The sequence below is a fragment of the Labeo rohita genome, chromosome 3 (genome assembly GCF_022985175.1).
Source record: "Labeo rohita strain BAU-BD-2019 chromosome 3, IGBB_LRoh.1.0, whole genome shotgun sequence".
Classification (NCBI taxonomy): Eukaryota; Metazoa; Chordata; class Actinopteri; order Cypriniformes; family Cyprinidae; genus Labeo; species Labeo rohita.
Window position 1 is genome coordinate 22,670,260 of NC_066871.1, and position 14,648 is coordinate 22,684,907.

The 14,648-nt window shown below is 34.3% G+C and overlaps 2 protein-coding genes across 6 annotated transcripts in view; one reads left to right on the forward strand and one right to left on the reverse strand.

Moving 5' to 3' along the window:
- si:ch211-157c3.4 (Lipopolysaccharide-induced tumor necrosis factor-alpha factor homolog-like) lies at positions 1-6,459 on the forward strand. Of its 2 annotated transcripts, none has more exons than XM_051102749.1 (5): positions 1-127; positions 2,126-2,196; positions 2,383-2,496; positions 4,385-4,553; positions 4,647-6,459. In XM_051102749.1, the coding sequence occupies exons 2-5, from the start codon at positions 2,151-2,153 to the stop codon at positions 4,759-4,761; spliced, it is 444 nt and encodes a 147-aa protein (XP_050958706.1). In that variant the 5' UTR covers positions 1-127; positions 2,126-2,150; the 3' UTR covers positions 4,762-6,459. The 2 variants fall into 2 exon arrangements, with proteins under 2 accessions (XP_050958706.1, XP_050958712.1); XM_051102755.1 differs by having other exon boundaries at positions 44-127; positions 2,129-2,196.
- usp7 (ubiquitin specific peptidase 7 (herpes virus-associated)) overlaps positions 6,290-14,648 on the reverse strand; it is a 24,983-nt gene continuing 16,624 nt past the window's right edge. For all 4 annotated transcript variants that reach the window (XM_051102614.1, XM_051102612.1, XM_051102610.1 and 1 more), the window contains exons 21-31: positions 13,775-13,875; positions 13,532-13,685; positions 13,345-13,412; positions 13,149-13,257; positions 12,963-13,040; positions 12,726-12,826; positions 10,396-10,495; positions 10,113-10,232; positions 9,908-9,979; positions 7,879-7,969; positions 6,290-7,785 (exon numbers count right to left, since the gene is read on the reverse strand). In XM_051102614.1, coding sequence (XP_050958571.1) covers positions 7,679-7,785; positions 7,879-7,969; positions 9,908-9,979; positions 10,113-10,232; positions 10,396-10,495; positions 12,726-12,826; positions 12,963-13,040; positions 13,149-13,257; positions 13,345-13,412; positions 13,532-13,685; positions 13,775-13,875 — 1,101 coding nt within the window. In that variant the 3' untranslated portion in view covers positions 6,290-7,678. The remainder of the gene's footprint in view (positions 7,786-7,878; positions 7,970-9,907; positions 9,980-10,112; positions 10,233-10,395; positions 10,496-12,725; positions 12,827-12,962; positions 13,041-13,148; positions 13,258-13,344; positions 13,413-13,531; positions 13,686-13,774; positions 13,876-14,648) is intronic.

The following is a 14,648-nucleotide window of genomic DNA, read 5'->3' on the forward strand; positions in this document are numbered from 1 at the left end:
AGGTGACACAATATGTTAATGTATTCTAAGCGGGCAGGGGTGGAGTAGCCAAGTGAGTATGAAAAGCTTGTAAACGCCACAGAAACTGGTTTCAGTCTAACCATCAGCGACAGCCTCGACAAGACAGGTAAGACGGCTCTCTGTTCAAGGAGCTTTACTAACTAGACTCTCTGGAGTTTTGGAGCACTTCTGGATTTAGGAGGGGTATTTATCATGATCTTGGAGAAGGTTTAAGGTTAGGAGCTACAAACAGTTTGGCATTGCTGTTCATATTACTTTGAGGATTTTATCTTGGGTTTTTGAACTGAATCAGAACTTTGGATGACAAATGTTAAGCGGCTGTTGATTTAGGCTGATGTTATTATGATTTAAAAGCTGATTTGTTTTAAATCAGAAGACAATGAGTTTGAAAAAAATTATGATCATACATGATATGTAAATAGATTATGGTACTGTTTTAATACTGTACTCTTTTTATAAGAAGAGAAAAAGTAATTTTCTTGAGCAATTTATTCAAAGGTAAATTAAATTTAATTTACATATGTACTCATTTACTCAATTAACAAACACCTTTATCCAAAGTGACTTACAAAAGATGAATACAACAAGTGAGTCAAAGGAATAACACGAGAAGTGCTAACAATTTGAAACATATTTTCTGGATTAGTACAAGACAGAACAGTGGGTGCTTTAAGAAATAGCTAAAGCATAGAAAAAAGGTACAAATGTTAATAATGTAAAATAAAGATTTTAAGGGTCTTATGTTGGTTTGACTGTTAAGCTTTGTCAAGTCTGAACAGCAGGAGCTAAAATGCGTCACTTCAATCAAAGTCTGATTGATGAATACTTCTTTTTGATTCCGTGTTTCAGCTATAGTAAAACAGCTGACGCATTTAGGCTGTCTGACGTCTCCATGTCACCTCCTACTGATACACACCCAAACTTAATCAAAATAACATTTACAGTAATTTATATCCATGTTGACATATAACTGTAATGGAAATATTTTATGTCCTGGTGTTGATCTGATATATCTGGTTAGAGAAGTTGTAAAAATCTTGTCTTGAAGTGAAAACAAGTTCCCATTTGAGAGTACATCTAAACAGAGCTCTGATGAATGGTCGCAAATGACAAAATCAGGCTGTTTTATGTCCAAATTATCCCTAGTTCTTAACACAGTTGCTGGAGCGTCTATGTTTTCTGGTCTACACTCTTAAAAATGAAGGTTCCAAAATGGTGTTTTTGCAGTGATGCCATAGAAGAACCATTTTTGGTTGTTCAAAGAACATTTCAGTGAACAGTTCCAAAAAGAACCATTTTAAAGATGATTTTAAGAATCTAAAGAACCTTTTCTGCATTTGAAAGTTTCCACGGATGTTCAAGGTTCTTCATAGAACCATTGAAGGCAATAAAGAACCTTTATTTTTATGAATGTATATGGCATACAATATCATACTGTAGTGGAAAGTGTCAGTTTAAACTGCTCTTGTTTTCCATGCGAAGTATCAGGGTTTGATTATGCGAGTATTAGTAACATGGTCAGACATGCGGCAGAACAACATTCCACTTCTGTCTTTGGGTGGACATCTGTATCAATCAGTGCCTGGGCTTGGAACACTGTTGTCTTTTTGTTAACTAAGGCGTTTACCGTAGCATCTCACCATGAAAATAAATGGCACATGACTTGTGATATGTTTGCGTTTTATTCACTCTGGCAAAACAAGTCTAAGCAGCAGGAAGTTGGCAGCTACACATATATTGAAGATTAACAAGAAGGAAGAAGAGAAAATCAGCGTTCAGGATATTTCACTAAGAAAGTGAGAGTTGACATGGCGTTGCATTGCGCTTTGAAGGTGGTCTGCTCATTTCAGCATCTTTAATGAGAATTTTCTCATGTTTTTACTTGCCAGTACATAATCACATTTGTAAACAGCATGAAATCCTGTTATAGAACATGTACAGTATAGTACAGTGCCTTGCTTACATGACTTTATTTTAGTGACCTTGAGTTTTTGGGGTTTTAACATATAGCCTTTTAGTTGCCAGCACAGATTAAGTCATTTTAGCACATTTTAGCATGTGAGAAACATGCACGTCACATATTAAGACTTCTATTTTCTTCCAGCAGTTTACACCCACCCAAAGACAGAATGAGTGCTGACGGAACTGGAGACCCACCTCCGTATGTCATACCAGGTAAGTCAGTTAGTGTAATTGTCCGTTTTGAATGATTCATAACGAGACTCGTTTTGAATGACTCATACAAATGGAATACAACTAAAAACAGTCAAGCCAGTGTGTGTGTGGCACAACTGTGAAATCCTGAAATATGTTTCAGAAATATTAATGTTCTACCTGTGTGTTTTCGCTTGTCATTAACAGTAGACGGTGCCAAGGGCTCCAACATAAAGGTCTACCATGTGCACACTCCATTCACCCCACAAAGCTCCACTATTGGAGGAGATTCTCGAATCCAGACGGAGTCAGCCAGACCTGGTGAGTTTGTTTTCTATCATTAATCTTTGGAAAACTGTTAGTTGTAATGGCCATGTGTTTTGCTTGATAATATCAGGATTTTACTGTTTGCTGTCATCATATTGCTTTTAAGTAAACCGAATATGTGCCTTGTTTATACAAGCCTGTTTCCATCATGGAATAAAATAATAATAGCCTAATAATAAAATCCATCCAACTTTTTTTTCAACGCGGAAATCAGCCGTTTTCTGTGAATGTGTGAGAGTTCCGGTTCGTTAGGCGCTGTGGAGAAATAACGAGAAGAATAACAAAATGCGGTAAACGATAAAACTCTTTACACTACAAAACAGTGTGTTCATAATTAAGATAATACATTAATATAATGTAATACTTGTTTGTGTGTCCTTTCGGGGCTTTAATACTGAGAAAGTTAGAAGCTTAATAAAATAAAACCCTCAGACACGAGCTCCGTTCTCTTCACTCTCCTCTCACGCCCGTCATAATAAAAATCCTCACAACAATATCCAGCAACACAGAATGGATACTGCTGAATTAACACTGAATATTCAAATATGACGTCAGCATTCATTTATTCAACATAAACTCTGTAGTTACACGACTCTATTTAAACTCTTACAATAATACGGTAAGACAAGCAGAAAAACGAGCTGTTTTGTACAGCTAAAAAAGCTGGAAGCTAATGACACCGGAAGCCAGAACAAAAATTAAATTTACAAATGAACGCGCCAACTCTTACAGGAAAAATAAAAGTGGATATTTACATAAAATCTGACTTTCATTCTTAGAATTGCACATTTATAACACAATTCAGACTTTATTTCTCACACTTCTGAGTTTATATCTTGTGCGTTTATATCTAGCAATTCCGATTTTCACATTTTCTCCCCAGAAGTTTACATTTCATAATTTTAACTTTTTTACTTTCTGAATTCTGAGTATGTATCTCGCAATTGTGATTTTTTTCACCTTAGAATTCTAGGTCTAAATCGCTTTTAAAGGGCACCTAATCTTGCGAAAGAAAGGATCTGGCTGAGACAACTGACAATTCTGAGAAAAAAGTCAGATATACAAGATGTCAACCTGGAATTGTAAGAAATAAAAGCATAATTATGAGATTAAAAAGTTGCAATTCCATGGTGAAACAAACAAATATACAACACAACACTACTTCTAATATGTGACCCTAGACGCCGGATACTATTTGACCTTAAAAAAAAAAAAAAAAACAAAGAAAAGAAAAGAAAAGTTTTTGTTCTACTCTTTTCCCTTTCTAGCTTGTACTTACCTAAACAATGCCTGTTATATGGTATTACGAGCACTTCCTAAGTCGTTTTGCCTCTTTAGGACAAATCGCTTGATGTATTCCCCACTTGTAAGTCGCTTTGGATAAAAGCATCTGCTAAATGAATACATGTAAATGTGGACCACAAAACCAGTCATAGGGTTCATATACATCATCTAAAAGCTTAATAAATAAGCTTGATTTGTTAGGATAGGACTATATTTGGTCGAGATACAACTATTTGAACATCTGGAATCTGAGGGTGCAAAAAAATGCCTTTAAAGTTGTCCAAATGAAGTTCTTAGCAATGCATTTTACTAATCAGAAATAAAATTTTGATATATTTACGATAGGAAATTTACTAAGTATCTTCATGGAACATGATCTTTACTTAATATATGATTTTTTGGCCTAAAAGAAATAAATAATTGTGATCCATACAATGTATTATTGGCTATTCCTACAAATATACATTGCATGCATACTACTAAACTTACTAAATACAACGTACTAAATATAAGATGAAAACTTGTATAATGGTAAAGAAAAATCTGATAAATAATAAAAAAAAGACTAAACTTACTAAAACCCCTTCTTCTCCTGTAGTTCAATCAACGGAGGCCAAAAACAAATTCGTCAGCTACGATTCATATGAGTTGGGTCGCAATCCAGGAATGGCCACCTGTACAAGCTGCCAACAGCAGGTCTTAACCAATGTCACCTACAAAGTGGGAGTTTACGCCTGGTTGATGTGCTTACTCTTCATCCTGTGCGGGTAAGAGTCCATTTTAATGTGCAGCTAAAAAATATCAAATCTTGTGTGCATTATCAAAGCCATACTGACTGTCTTTCTCCTCTTTTTCCCCAGGTTTGTTTTATGCTGCTGTCTGATTCCGTTCTTCATGAAGTTTTTCAAAGACGTCTATCACACATGCCCGAAATGCAATAAGATCCTGCACATTGAAAAGAAGCGATGCTGCTAACCCCGTCCCCTTCCCTTTCCTTCCCATCCCCAATTTTAACACCACTCATGGATTTGTGTGGCACGTTACACTACATGAAGGACTGGAGGACACTTTCAGGCCAACACAGATGTCATCTAATACAAACTTGCTTGTATAAACTAAAGCTTTGCAATCTCTGAGAAACTTTTTGTGTTCATCTGGCTTTATAGTCTTTATTATAACATTATATTACATAATTACATTATCAAATGAATATGAATAATCATTGTTTTGATTGTATATCTATAAAGGACTCAGGGTTAAGGGTTCAGAGGGTTGAGGAGTTTGTGGAACCAAAAATTAGATTTTTACATCACAATGTAAATGTCAGTATAGTTTTAGCATCAACTGCACCATTTAAAATAGTAGTTCTCAACCAAAGAGCCTCAGCAAACTTCAAAGGCGGTTCAAGATGAATTATATAAATTAAGACAATACAGTCACTAAAACAAGTTAAAAACACTAAAAAGCAAGATGTATCTTAGATATTTCTTTAAACTAATAGTATAAAAAGTAATAGATTTAAAATGCATTTATTTCATACCAAGTACAATACAATGCACATTTCATAATATTAATCCTAGAATGTTTTAATTGTCACTATTGATGAGGATTGTATGATCTTTAAATGCAAAATATTTAAAGTGTAACTAAAGTATACTTGCAATAGTTCCACTTTAGCACAATCAAATATACTTAAGTATATCTTTAGTTGGACTTCAGCAATACTTCCACACAATTAAAGTACAAAATTAGTTGTTCCAGTATAGCAGACTTTAAATATACCTGTTTAGTATACTAAAATTACAATTGCAGGGCATTTTTATTAAGTACATAACATGTGAATGTATTTGTAATATATTTAGCATGAAATAAATGCATTTTAAATACATTTTAGTATTTATTTTTCACTAGGGCACTCGTAGAAATAAACGTTTTTGGCTTTTATGGTTTCATTAAGAACTTTTAACAACCATGTATACTCTGCATTGGACAAAAGGCTCTTTAGATTATTAAAACAAAAAAATGAAAGTGTTAAAATGACAGGTTATTTGGGGAACCAGAAAATGGTTCTTCCATGGCATTGCCGTACACAGTTAATATTAAATAGTTATGTAAATGAATAAAACATAGTCTACTTATAAAGAATAGATTTTTTTTCCCCTAGTTATGTCAAGCGTATATTTTATCAGGTATCCAGTATATATAACAAACAACTGAAAAACCCATGGGGTCTTTGAGTGTTGTTTTCGAATTCCTATAGCTGCCCAGGCTGACTTGTTATTTTTTAGCAATATTTCACTTCTGTAAAAAGTCTCAATGTTTAGGATAATGTTCAATGTCATATGTGCATCTGAATGGAACTGTCTTAACAATAAAACTGAAACAATATCTGTGCAATATCATAATGAGAACTCATGCATGTGTTGTTGATACACACTGAAATGACTTTCGCACAGCACGACGTGACACGAGTCTTGAATCACAATTCTCCAAGGGCCATGGCTGTAGCTTTTATAGAAAATTTTATTCAACATACATTTTCCAGCAAAAAGGCAATATACAGGAAGAGTTGTCGTACACTGCTGCTACACGGAGGAATTAGACTGGAGAGAAAAAAAATAAATCAAAAAAAGAAAGATGTGATCTGCAGGTCGTCTTTGTACTGCACTTAAACGAGACAAACTGTTGCAATTAGTTAAGGAACCAAAAAAAAACAAAAAAACAAACAAAAAAAAAAAAAATTTCCAAATGAAACGGTCAGGATCCAAAATAAAACTACACACAATGAATATGAACATCTGAATTGATCTGTACCCAACAAATCGGCGTTTTTAATTTTACATGTTCATTCTTTAAATATACAATTTTAATTGTTTTTACAAAGCCAACTATGCACTAGGGAGCATTCCTTCTGTGCTTAAAGAAAAAAAAAAAATGGTATTGGTTCATTAATGCTGGTTTCTCTAAGTCCCAAACCAGTCTTCTATACGTCCGCAACCTCGTGCCAACAAACAGTACAACGAATCTGGAGCCGTCAGCAAGCGACCCCTCCCTCCCCATCAGATTAATCCCACAGCCGGTGACAGAGGAGCTAAAGAACGGGGGGAAAAGAAAAGGAAAAAAAAAAAAAAATCATGGGGAGAGAAACCCAAAGGGATATGCAAATCAAACACCAAGATTACATTTACCAGTGCTGAGAAATGTAAAACCTTGGATATTAAGTGCCAACGTGCAAGATGAAGTACAGACAATTTATTTCATTTTTATTTATTTTAAAACGGATGCTGTGGCTCTTTAACTTTATTATACAGGATTTTCCAGAGAAGACAAACTGAATTTCTCCAACCAAACTAAGTGAGAAAGAAGAATCGTGTAAACATGAAAATTGGACTAGTTGCACTAAGGGACCAGAAAATAGACAACCATGTCAGGGCAACTAGCAAAAGCCTCAGCCATTTGCGGTGATTTTTTTTTTTGTTGAAGGATGGAGGAATCCTTTAAATCGTCTGCAAATGACCAAACTCCTCTTTCCATCGCCTCCACCTCACAATGCAGCAGCTTTCTTTGCCGTAACAATTTTTCTTAAAAACGAACTTAAAAAGAAAAACAAAAAGAAAACAACGAAAAATAAAAATCAAAACAAAAGTCTAGGACATACTGTTCCCCCTTCTTGTTAAAATCCAATTCATTCTTCCAGACAAATAGGCAGTCAATAGTTAGAGAAGCCAAATCGAACAGCCTCAAAAGGAAAACAGGAGCATCAGCAGTCACTCCATTCGCTGAAGACTTCATACATGGTGCCTGTGTACCCCAGACAGCAGGTGTTAAAAGTGGTGCACACAAGAGGTTTGGTTAAAGTCTTTAGTATGGTCGGTTAGAGTGGGGGGGCTTGTCAGTTGTGAATCTTGATCGCCTTTTCCAGATACGTGTAGCGACCTCTCTTTGGAGCTTTGTTGAAGTGGTCGAGCCCTAACCAAGGCCTCGGGTGCGACATGTTCCCTGACAAAGGACAGAATATATAGTCAATTCGCCACAAACGGAAATGCAACGTCTGCTGATCTATATGTTCGAGGTCAAAGGAGCGTAACATACCTGGCTGTGGCTCAAAGTCTTTCAGATTCACCTCGTAGTCTTCCTCGTTGATGTACTGATGCCGGCCCATCATCACTATTGCAAACTTGAACTAAAACAGAATGAATAACAGGGGTTTAATCTTGTTTTAATGTCGACTGTCAAATGGATTTTCAGGTTGTGATTGGTCATCTGAGTAGAGCTAAACTTGGGTCTTAAACTGAGCTACAGTCTGATAATTGTTAACCATTGTTAATTTTATTCATGTATTTAATTCGACCTAAAATATTGACGGAATTTAAAAGGACCAAAAAACAAAAAAAACAAAACAAAACTGTACACAAGATGGTTTCTACAAATATTAGCCATTCAAAAGTCTGAGAGTCTCTTATGCTTATCAAGGATGTATTTATTTGATCAAAAATACAGGAAAAAAAAAAAAAAAAAAAAAAAAAAACAACAACAAAAAAAGTAATATTCTGAAATATTATTGCAATTTCTAATGTTGGTGTCCCATTTTAATATACATTAAAATACAATTTATTTCTGTAACGCAGTGCTGAATTTACATCAGCCATTACTCCAGTTTTCTGTGTCAGACGGTCCTTCAGAAATCACTCTAACATGCAGATTTATCAATGTTGGAAACAGTTATGCTGCTTAATATTTGAAGAGTTTATTTGCAAAAACATTAAGCTTTTAACAATGTTCAAAAATCATGTTTTTTCATTGTACATTCCTATTAATCTCAATCAGACTGGCGTTGGGTTATTTCATTAGGTAAAAAAATAAATAAATACAGCTAACTAAAACAAAAACACAATAAAAAACATGATTTTTGAAAAGAAAAAAAAAAAAAAAAATAGCTGTTTTTGCAAATAAACTTGGAAGCTGTGATACTTTGATGAATAAAGTTAAAAAGAAAAGACTTCTATTTTGAATAAGTGCCGTTCTAACACCACAAGTCTTTACGATCACTTTTTATCCGTTTAACACATCCTTGCTAATAAAAGTTAATTTTCTAAAAGTAGTATTGTATATATTTAGTAGTGTATATTGTAGCAAAACTCCTATTTTGAACAAATGCTGTTCTTTTTAACATTTTATTTATCAAAGAATGCTGAAAAAAAGTATCACAGGTCCCCAAAAAAATATTAAGCAGCACAACAGTTTCAAACAATGGTTACTAAAGTAATAAATCAGCATATTAGAATGATTTCTGAAGGATCATGTGACACTGAAGACTAAAGTAATGATGCTGAAAAGACGCAGGAATAAAATATATTTTAAAGTATGTTGAAACAGAAAACTGTCATTTTAAATGGCAATAATATTTCACAAAATTACAGTTTCTGTATTTTTGATCATTAACACTGATGGATCTACCCCAAGAGTAAAATGGTCTTGTTTCAATAATAAATTACAAATAAATAAAAATAATTAGATTGTGACTTTGTCATTTAATTATTATACATTTGTTGATTTGTATTATTACAATATTATAATCAGCATGAAAAGTATGCATTATTAATTCCAGCACTGAGCAGTCAAAACACTAAAATTTCCATCAACTCATTTGAGTCATATTATAAATTACAATATTTTCATATGGTCATTTTATCATGTATTTATGGATATAAACAACATAATTTATGTAACATACAACTTTTTTTTTTTTTTTAAAAGGACATCCTACAGAGTTAAAAAAAAAAAAAAAAAACAAAAACAACATTTATAATCGTTACGATTAAAATTTGATTCAATATCTATCAACACTAATATTTGATGACGCAGAGCAGGAAATGGTTAAGTCACATCAAGTCTCAAGGGAGTTGTTTATGATTGATGTTTTTTTGTTTATAGGACAATGCCACATTGTGGAGTCAAGATGAATTACACTGAGACACGAGTAATTCAATATTGTGTGCAGTAAAACGTTAAAATATAACAGAGGTTTGTGCTTTAAGAACTAATGTGCAAAATATTTTGAGGTTGGAAAATTCGCTGATACAATGTGATCACATTTGACACATTTATAAATTTCTCTTACCTTCTCAAACTCTTTCTCCTGAATGTCAAGCATGCTCTGAATTCTCTTCATCACTTCTCTGAAGGGTTCCCCCTGCCATAATAAATGCACGCATTAAAACAGACACGACACATACAAACCGAACAAATGACAGAAATGACGGCCATCCACCTACACACTGAACCAATGGCAGCTGGCCGCCTACACATGCACTCAGCTAACACACCTGACGGATCTTGAGCAAAAAGGGAATTCCGAATGTCCCGAAGACTTCCTTGTGGAAATGTGCAACTGGAATCAGCATTTCATTCTCCTTGTCCAGGTCCACCTGGTCGAGAGGGATTTCCTACAACAAAAGAGAATGAACTTAAAGAGAACAGCATTCAGAAATAAAAGTGGCATCTCAGATGCCAAATCATTTAAGAGGCTTTACTAGGTAACAGATCCTTTGTTTTGCACATCAGTGAATGATGGGCTTTGAGGGTTGTCGTGTATCAGCTCTTCCTTACCTCTATTCTGAATGTTCGACTGGCTGCTGGAGATAAACATTCTAGCAATTCATCTTCCTGGTGAACCCCGATAATTTTGTAGCTGACGATTTCTAACAGCCTACAGAGAGGGCAAAAAAAGACAATGTTAATATTAGCAGTGACCAGTGAATTATAGTTAGAGTGACTCATATAATGGATTGCAGCAGCGTCGGTTTGTTATTAATGCATGAATGGCTGATATATTATCTCTAGTCTGTTATCCTCTCTCAGCCAACATGTCATAAAAAGACATCTTTTTAAGAGCATTAGGTATGGTAGATTAACTATAAAATGTAACAAATCACAATGCCTCTGTCCTTTATACTAAGAAAAAAAAAAAAAAAATTTATGGGAAGTGTTATATGCAACACTATGTACACACACACAACACTGTTCAAAAGTGTGGGGTCAGTAAGACTTTAAAATAAATTGTTCAAAAGAAACTCTTTCCTTTTAAACTTTCTATTCAAATCATGAAAAAAAAAAAAAAAAAAAAAAAAAAAAATCAACTGGATCAAATAAAGGACGTGACAAAGATTTTGCATCACAGGGAGAAAAAAAAAAAAAAAAAAAAAAAAGTTATGTTATGAAGTTATGAAATTACATTTCACAATACTGCTTTACTGTAAAAACACCCCCAAGCTTTTAAATTACTACACAAACCAGAGTTTTAAGTTATTTCAACATCACAAAATGAATGGAACATAAATTATTAATTAGGGCTGGGCGAATTGGCAAAAAAAAAAAAAAAAACAGGATGATTTTCAATAAAATCACTCAATATTGATAAAAATGGTTATTTCTTCCAAGTTTAAAGGCAAATTTTTGCTCCTAAGTCAAAGTTGTAGAAACCAGACCATTAATTGTGGTTAAATTACACTTCACGTTTTTGAATTCTTTACACTTTACCAATCATTTTTCCTTAAAATAAATATTTTAAATTTTATTCTTAATTTCTGCATGCTCTTATGAGTGACACTGTTTCAATATTCAAATCATGAAAGAGGTTTGTGTTGCCTAACTTTGATGAGGCATATCTTCAGCACATTTTCCAGTGCAGGCTGCAATATTATCACCACATTTTTTGTCACTTAGAAATGCACATTTGACAGTAGCTCGAGTTAGGATGCAGATGTAAATTTATGTTCATTATCAAAAACGGTAACATCTGTAAATATTGTAACAACCTAATTTTTATATGGTGGAAATGAATTAATCTGTTTCAGTTTTGTCGAAATTAACCATTGGTCTTCACTAGTAGCATATATTTAGTTCATGATAACCACAGTGAAAACCACACATATAGCACCTCAATATCACAGTAAAAATATAACTACATGGTGTCTAGGTATTTGTATGCAAAACTGTGGTCTATATACATTCAGTATAAATTCACAAACGCTATAACTTAAAAAAAAAAAAAAAAAAAAAAAAACACAAAAACACTAATTATACTCCTTTAATACATTTAATACATGTCTAAATTAATAAGTAATACGTTTTCCATTGATGTATGCTTTGTTAGGACAGAACAATATTTGGCCAACTATTTGAAAAACTGGAATCTGAGGGTGTAAATAAAATAAAATAATAATAATAATAATAATAATAATAATAATAATAATAATAATAATAATAATAGCCTTTAAAGTTATCCAAACGAAGTTCTTAATGCATATTACTAATCAAAAACTCAAGTTTTAATATTTTTGGTAGGAAATTTACAAAATACCTTCATGGAACATGATCTTTACTTAATATCCAAATCGATAATTTTGACCCATACATATGTATTTTTGGCTACTGCTACAAATGTACCCATGCTACTTAAGACTGGTTTTGTGGTCCAGGGTCACATGTGTTCTTGCAGAATTCAAGCATTTCACACTGGAGCTCAAAGCACCGTTTAGTGCTTGCGTGACAGACTCATCAGCGAGTAAACGCATCCGGTCTAGTAAGCTCGCACTGCTCTTTAAACTTCGAGCTTAGCGGATAAGTGGTCCGTGCTCGTGGTTTAAATGAGCAGTGCCGTTTTGTTCCGTTTTTGGTGCGTAAACAATATATCAAACTTTTGATTCATCAAGAAAAATTATATCACAATAATGTTTTTTATTGCCCAGCCCTAGTAGTAACTTGATAAGGATTCATTTGTTGAAGGCAAAAACTAGAAAAACCTCAAGAGTTTTATGCTCATGTTTTACAGCTACCATGGAAAGTCCCTTGACAGACCTCTCAGAACAGACACTGAATAACGATACAGACTTGGAATATAGAAATCCCTGATTAATGGAAATTGAGAACACACAGACCTCAGCTTCTCTGAGCCTTTGTCAGAGAGCTCCACTGCCTTTTTACATTCCTCCAGAAGGTCCCGAACACAGCCATGCTTGTCAGGGTATAGTGTGATCTCCTAACAAGAGGGAGAGAAAATATTCACACTGGTAAGTGTGCAGAATTTTGTGGAAATGTACATTATGCAAACGAGATGGGCTGGCAGGCTGGCATAACGGTATATTCAATGTTGAATCATTGCAGCACGTTCTTACCTCCTCTCGAAACATACTGTTGAGCCAAATGGCTTTGAAACTCCTCCTGTTCTCAAAGTCTGTGATCTTCATCTTGAGCTGTGGGGAGGCAAAACCATGAATAAATCAGATGCCCGGAACGTAACGGCTTAGAAGATCTCATATTCCCTCAGAGAAGAGCCAAGTGGAAGATAAGACCTCTCTTACCTGCTGGTAGTAGAGCTTCTTAGGCTGCCGGGGCTTGAAAAACTGCAGCAGGTCTCTGAGAGTGCCTTCATAGTTGTGCCTGAGTGGGTTGCCAGGGCCGTCTCTGTACCTGAGAGGATAAGGAATAAAAACGAAGGTTTATAGATGTAAACATGGGGGAAATGGGTCACGTCAAACTGAAAATTAAAAGACTTACCCCTGTGACTTGAAGAACTGTAGGAGCATGGGGTCAGTATTTAACCTCTGCGCAACAGTCTTTGCCACCTGAAAATAAACCAATTACGATGACATGATTTTTCAAAGGTTCTCTGTGTTATTGGCACATTCTGATCTACTTATTTAAAAAAAAAAAAAAAAACAACAACAACAACACCACCACTAACCTGGAAGTAGTTCATTCGGTTTGACAGTGTCACAACAAAGCCTGGGTCATTGTGAATGGTCTTGTCACAGAAGATGACATCCACACGGTGGTACAAGTCTCTGAAGTAGTCTTTTGCAGTAGGCAGCTCACTGGTTTCATTTTCAGGATCATCCCTGGTGGCGATACAACAAAAGAACAATCAATTTCAAGGCCCTATTAAGCTGTGCAAAATGATTTTGGAATTAAGACAATGAATACTTACTTCTGGAACACAATTATGTCTCCATCCATCAGCTCATCCAGAGCCTTGTCCAGGGAGACATCATAGTCTTGTATTCGCTCCGTTAAATTCGGTTTAACTTCCTGTAATACAGAATTCAACGTATTTTAGAGGTCTGCTCCTATATAAAGCTCACGGTACACACTTACACTAACCATTCAGAATGCATGAAATAAACCAACACTCAACAGTTTAAGGTCTCGAGGCCAAAGATGCATTTATTTTTCCAAAAACAGTAATATTGTGAAATGCTACTATTTTAAAAACGTGGTTTCTATTTTAATATATATAAAAACATTTGTGATGGGACAGCTAAATTTTCTGCAGTTGTTACTCTGTAATTAGTGTCACATGATCATTCTAATGTCAAATCACTCTAATATGATCATTTGCTGCTCATGAAACTTTTCTAATTATCAATGTTGAAAACAGTTGCTTAAAGGATTAGTTTACTTCCACAAAAAAAAAAAAAAAAACAAACTACCAAAGATATTTATATTATTCTTTTGTCATTCGCAAAGAAATTAAGGTTTTTGTGGAAAACATTTGAGGATTTTTCTCCATATAGTGGACTTCAGTGGGGATCAGCAGGTTGAAGGTCCAAATTTCAGCTTTAAAGGGTTCTACACAATCCCAGATGAGGAATAAGGTCTTATCTAATGAAACAAATTATTAATAAAATTATAAATTATTAATTTATAAATAAATTAAAAACGTATATACTACTAACACAAATGCACTAGCTCTGTGAAGTTCATCTACGTCTTCACACATTACCTAATCATGTTGGAAAAGTCATGTGAGGTTAGTTCTTCGTAATTCAGTTCATAAAGGTAGGGTAGGGTGAAAAATATCC

What these genes read in the sequence shown, in the direction of transcription:
- si:ch211-157c3.4 (XM_051102749.1), top strand. Translation starts at nt 2,151, where the DNA reads ATGAGTGCTGACGGAACTGGAGACCCACCTCCGTATGTCATACCAG. An exon ending in ACCTCCGTATGTCATACCAG is followed by an intron (nt 2,197 to 2,382) that starts GTAAGTCAGTTA and finishes TGTCATTAACAG; the next exon opens with TAGACGGTGCCAAGGGCTCC. An exon ending in TTACTCTTCATCCTGTGCGG is followed by an intron (nt 4,554 to 4,646) that starts GTAAGAGTCCAT and finishes CTTTTTCCCCAG; the next exon opens with GTTTGTTTTATGCTGCTGTC.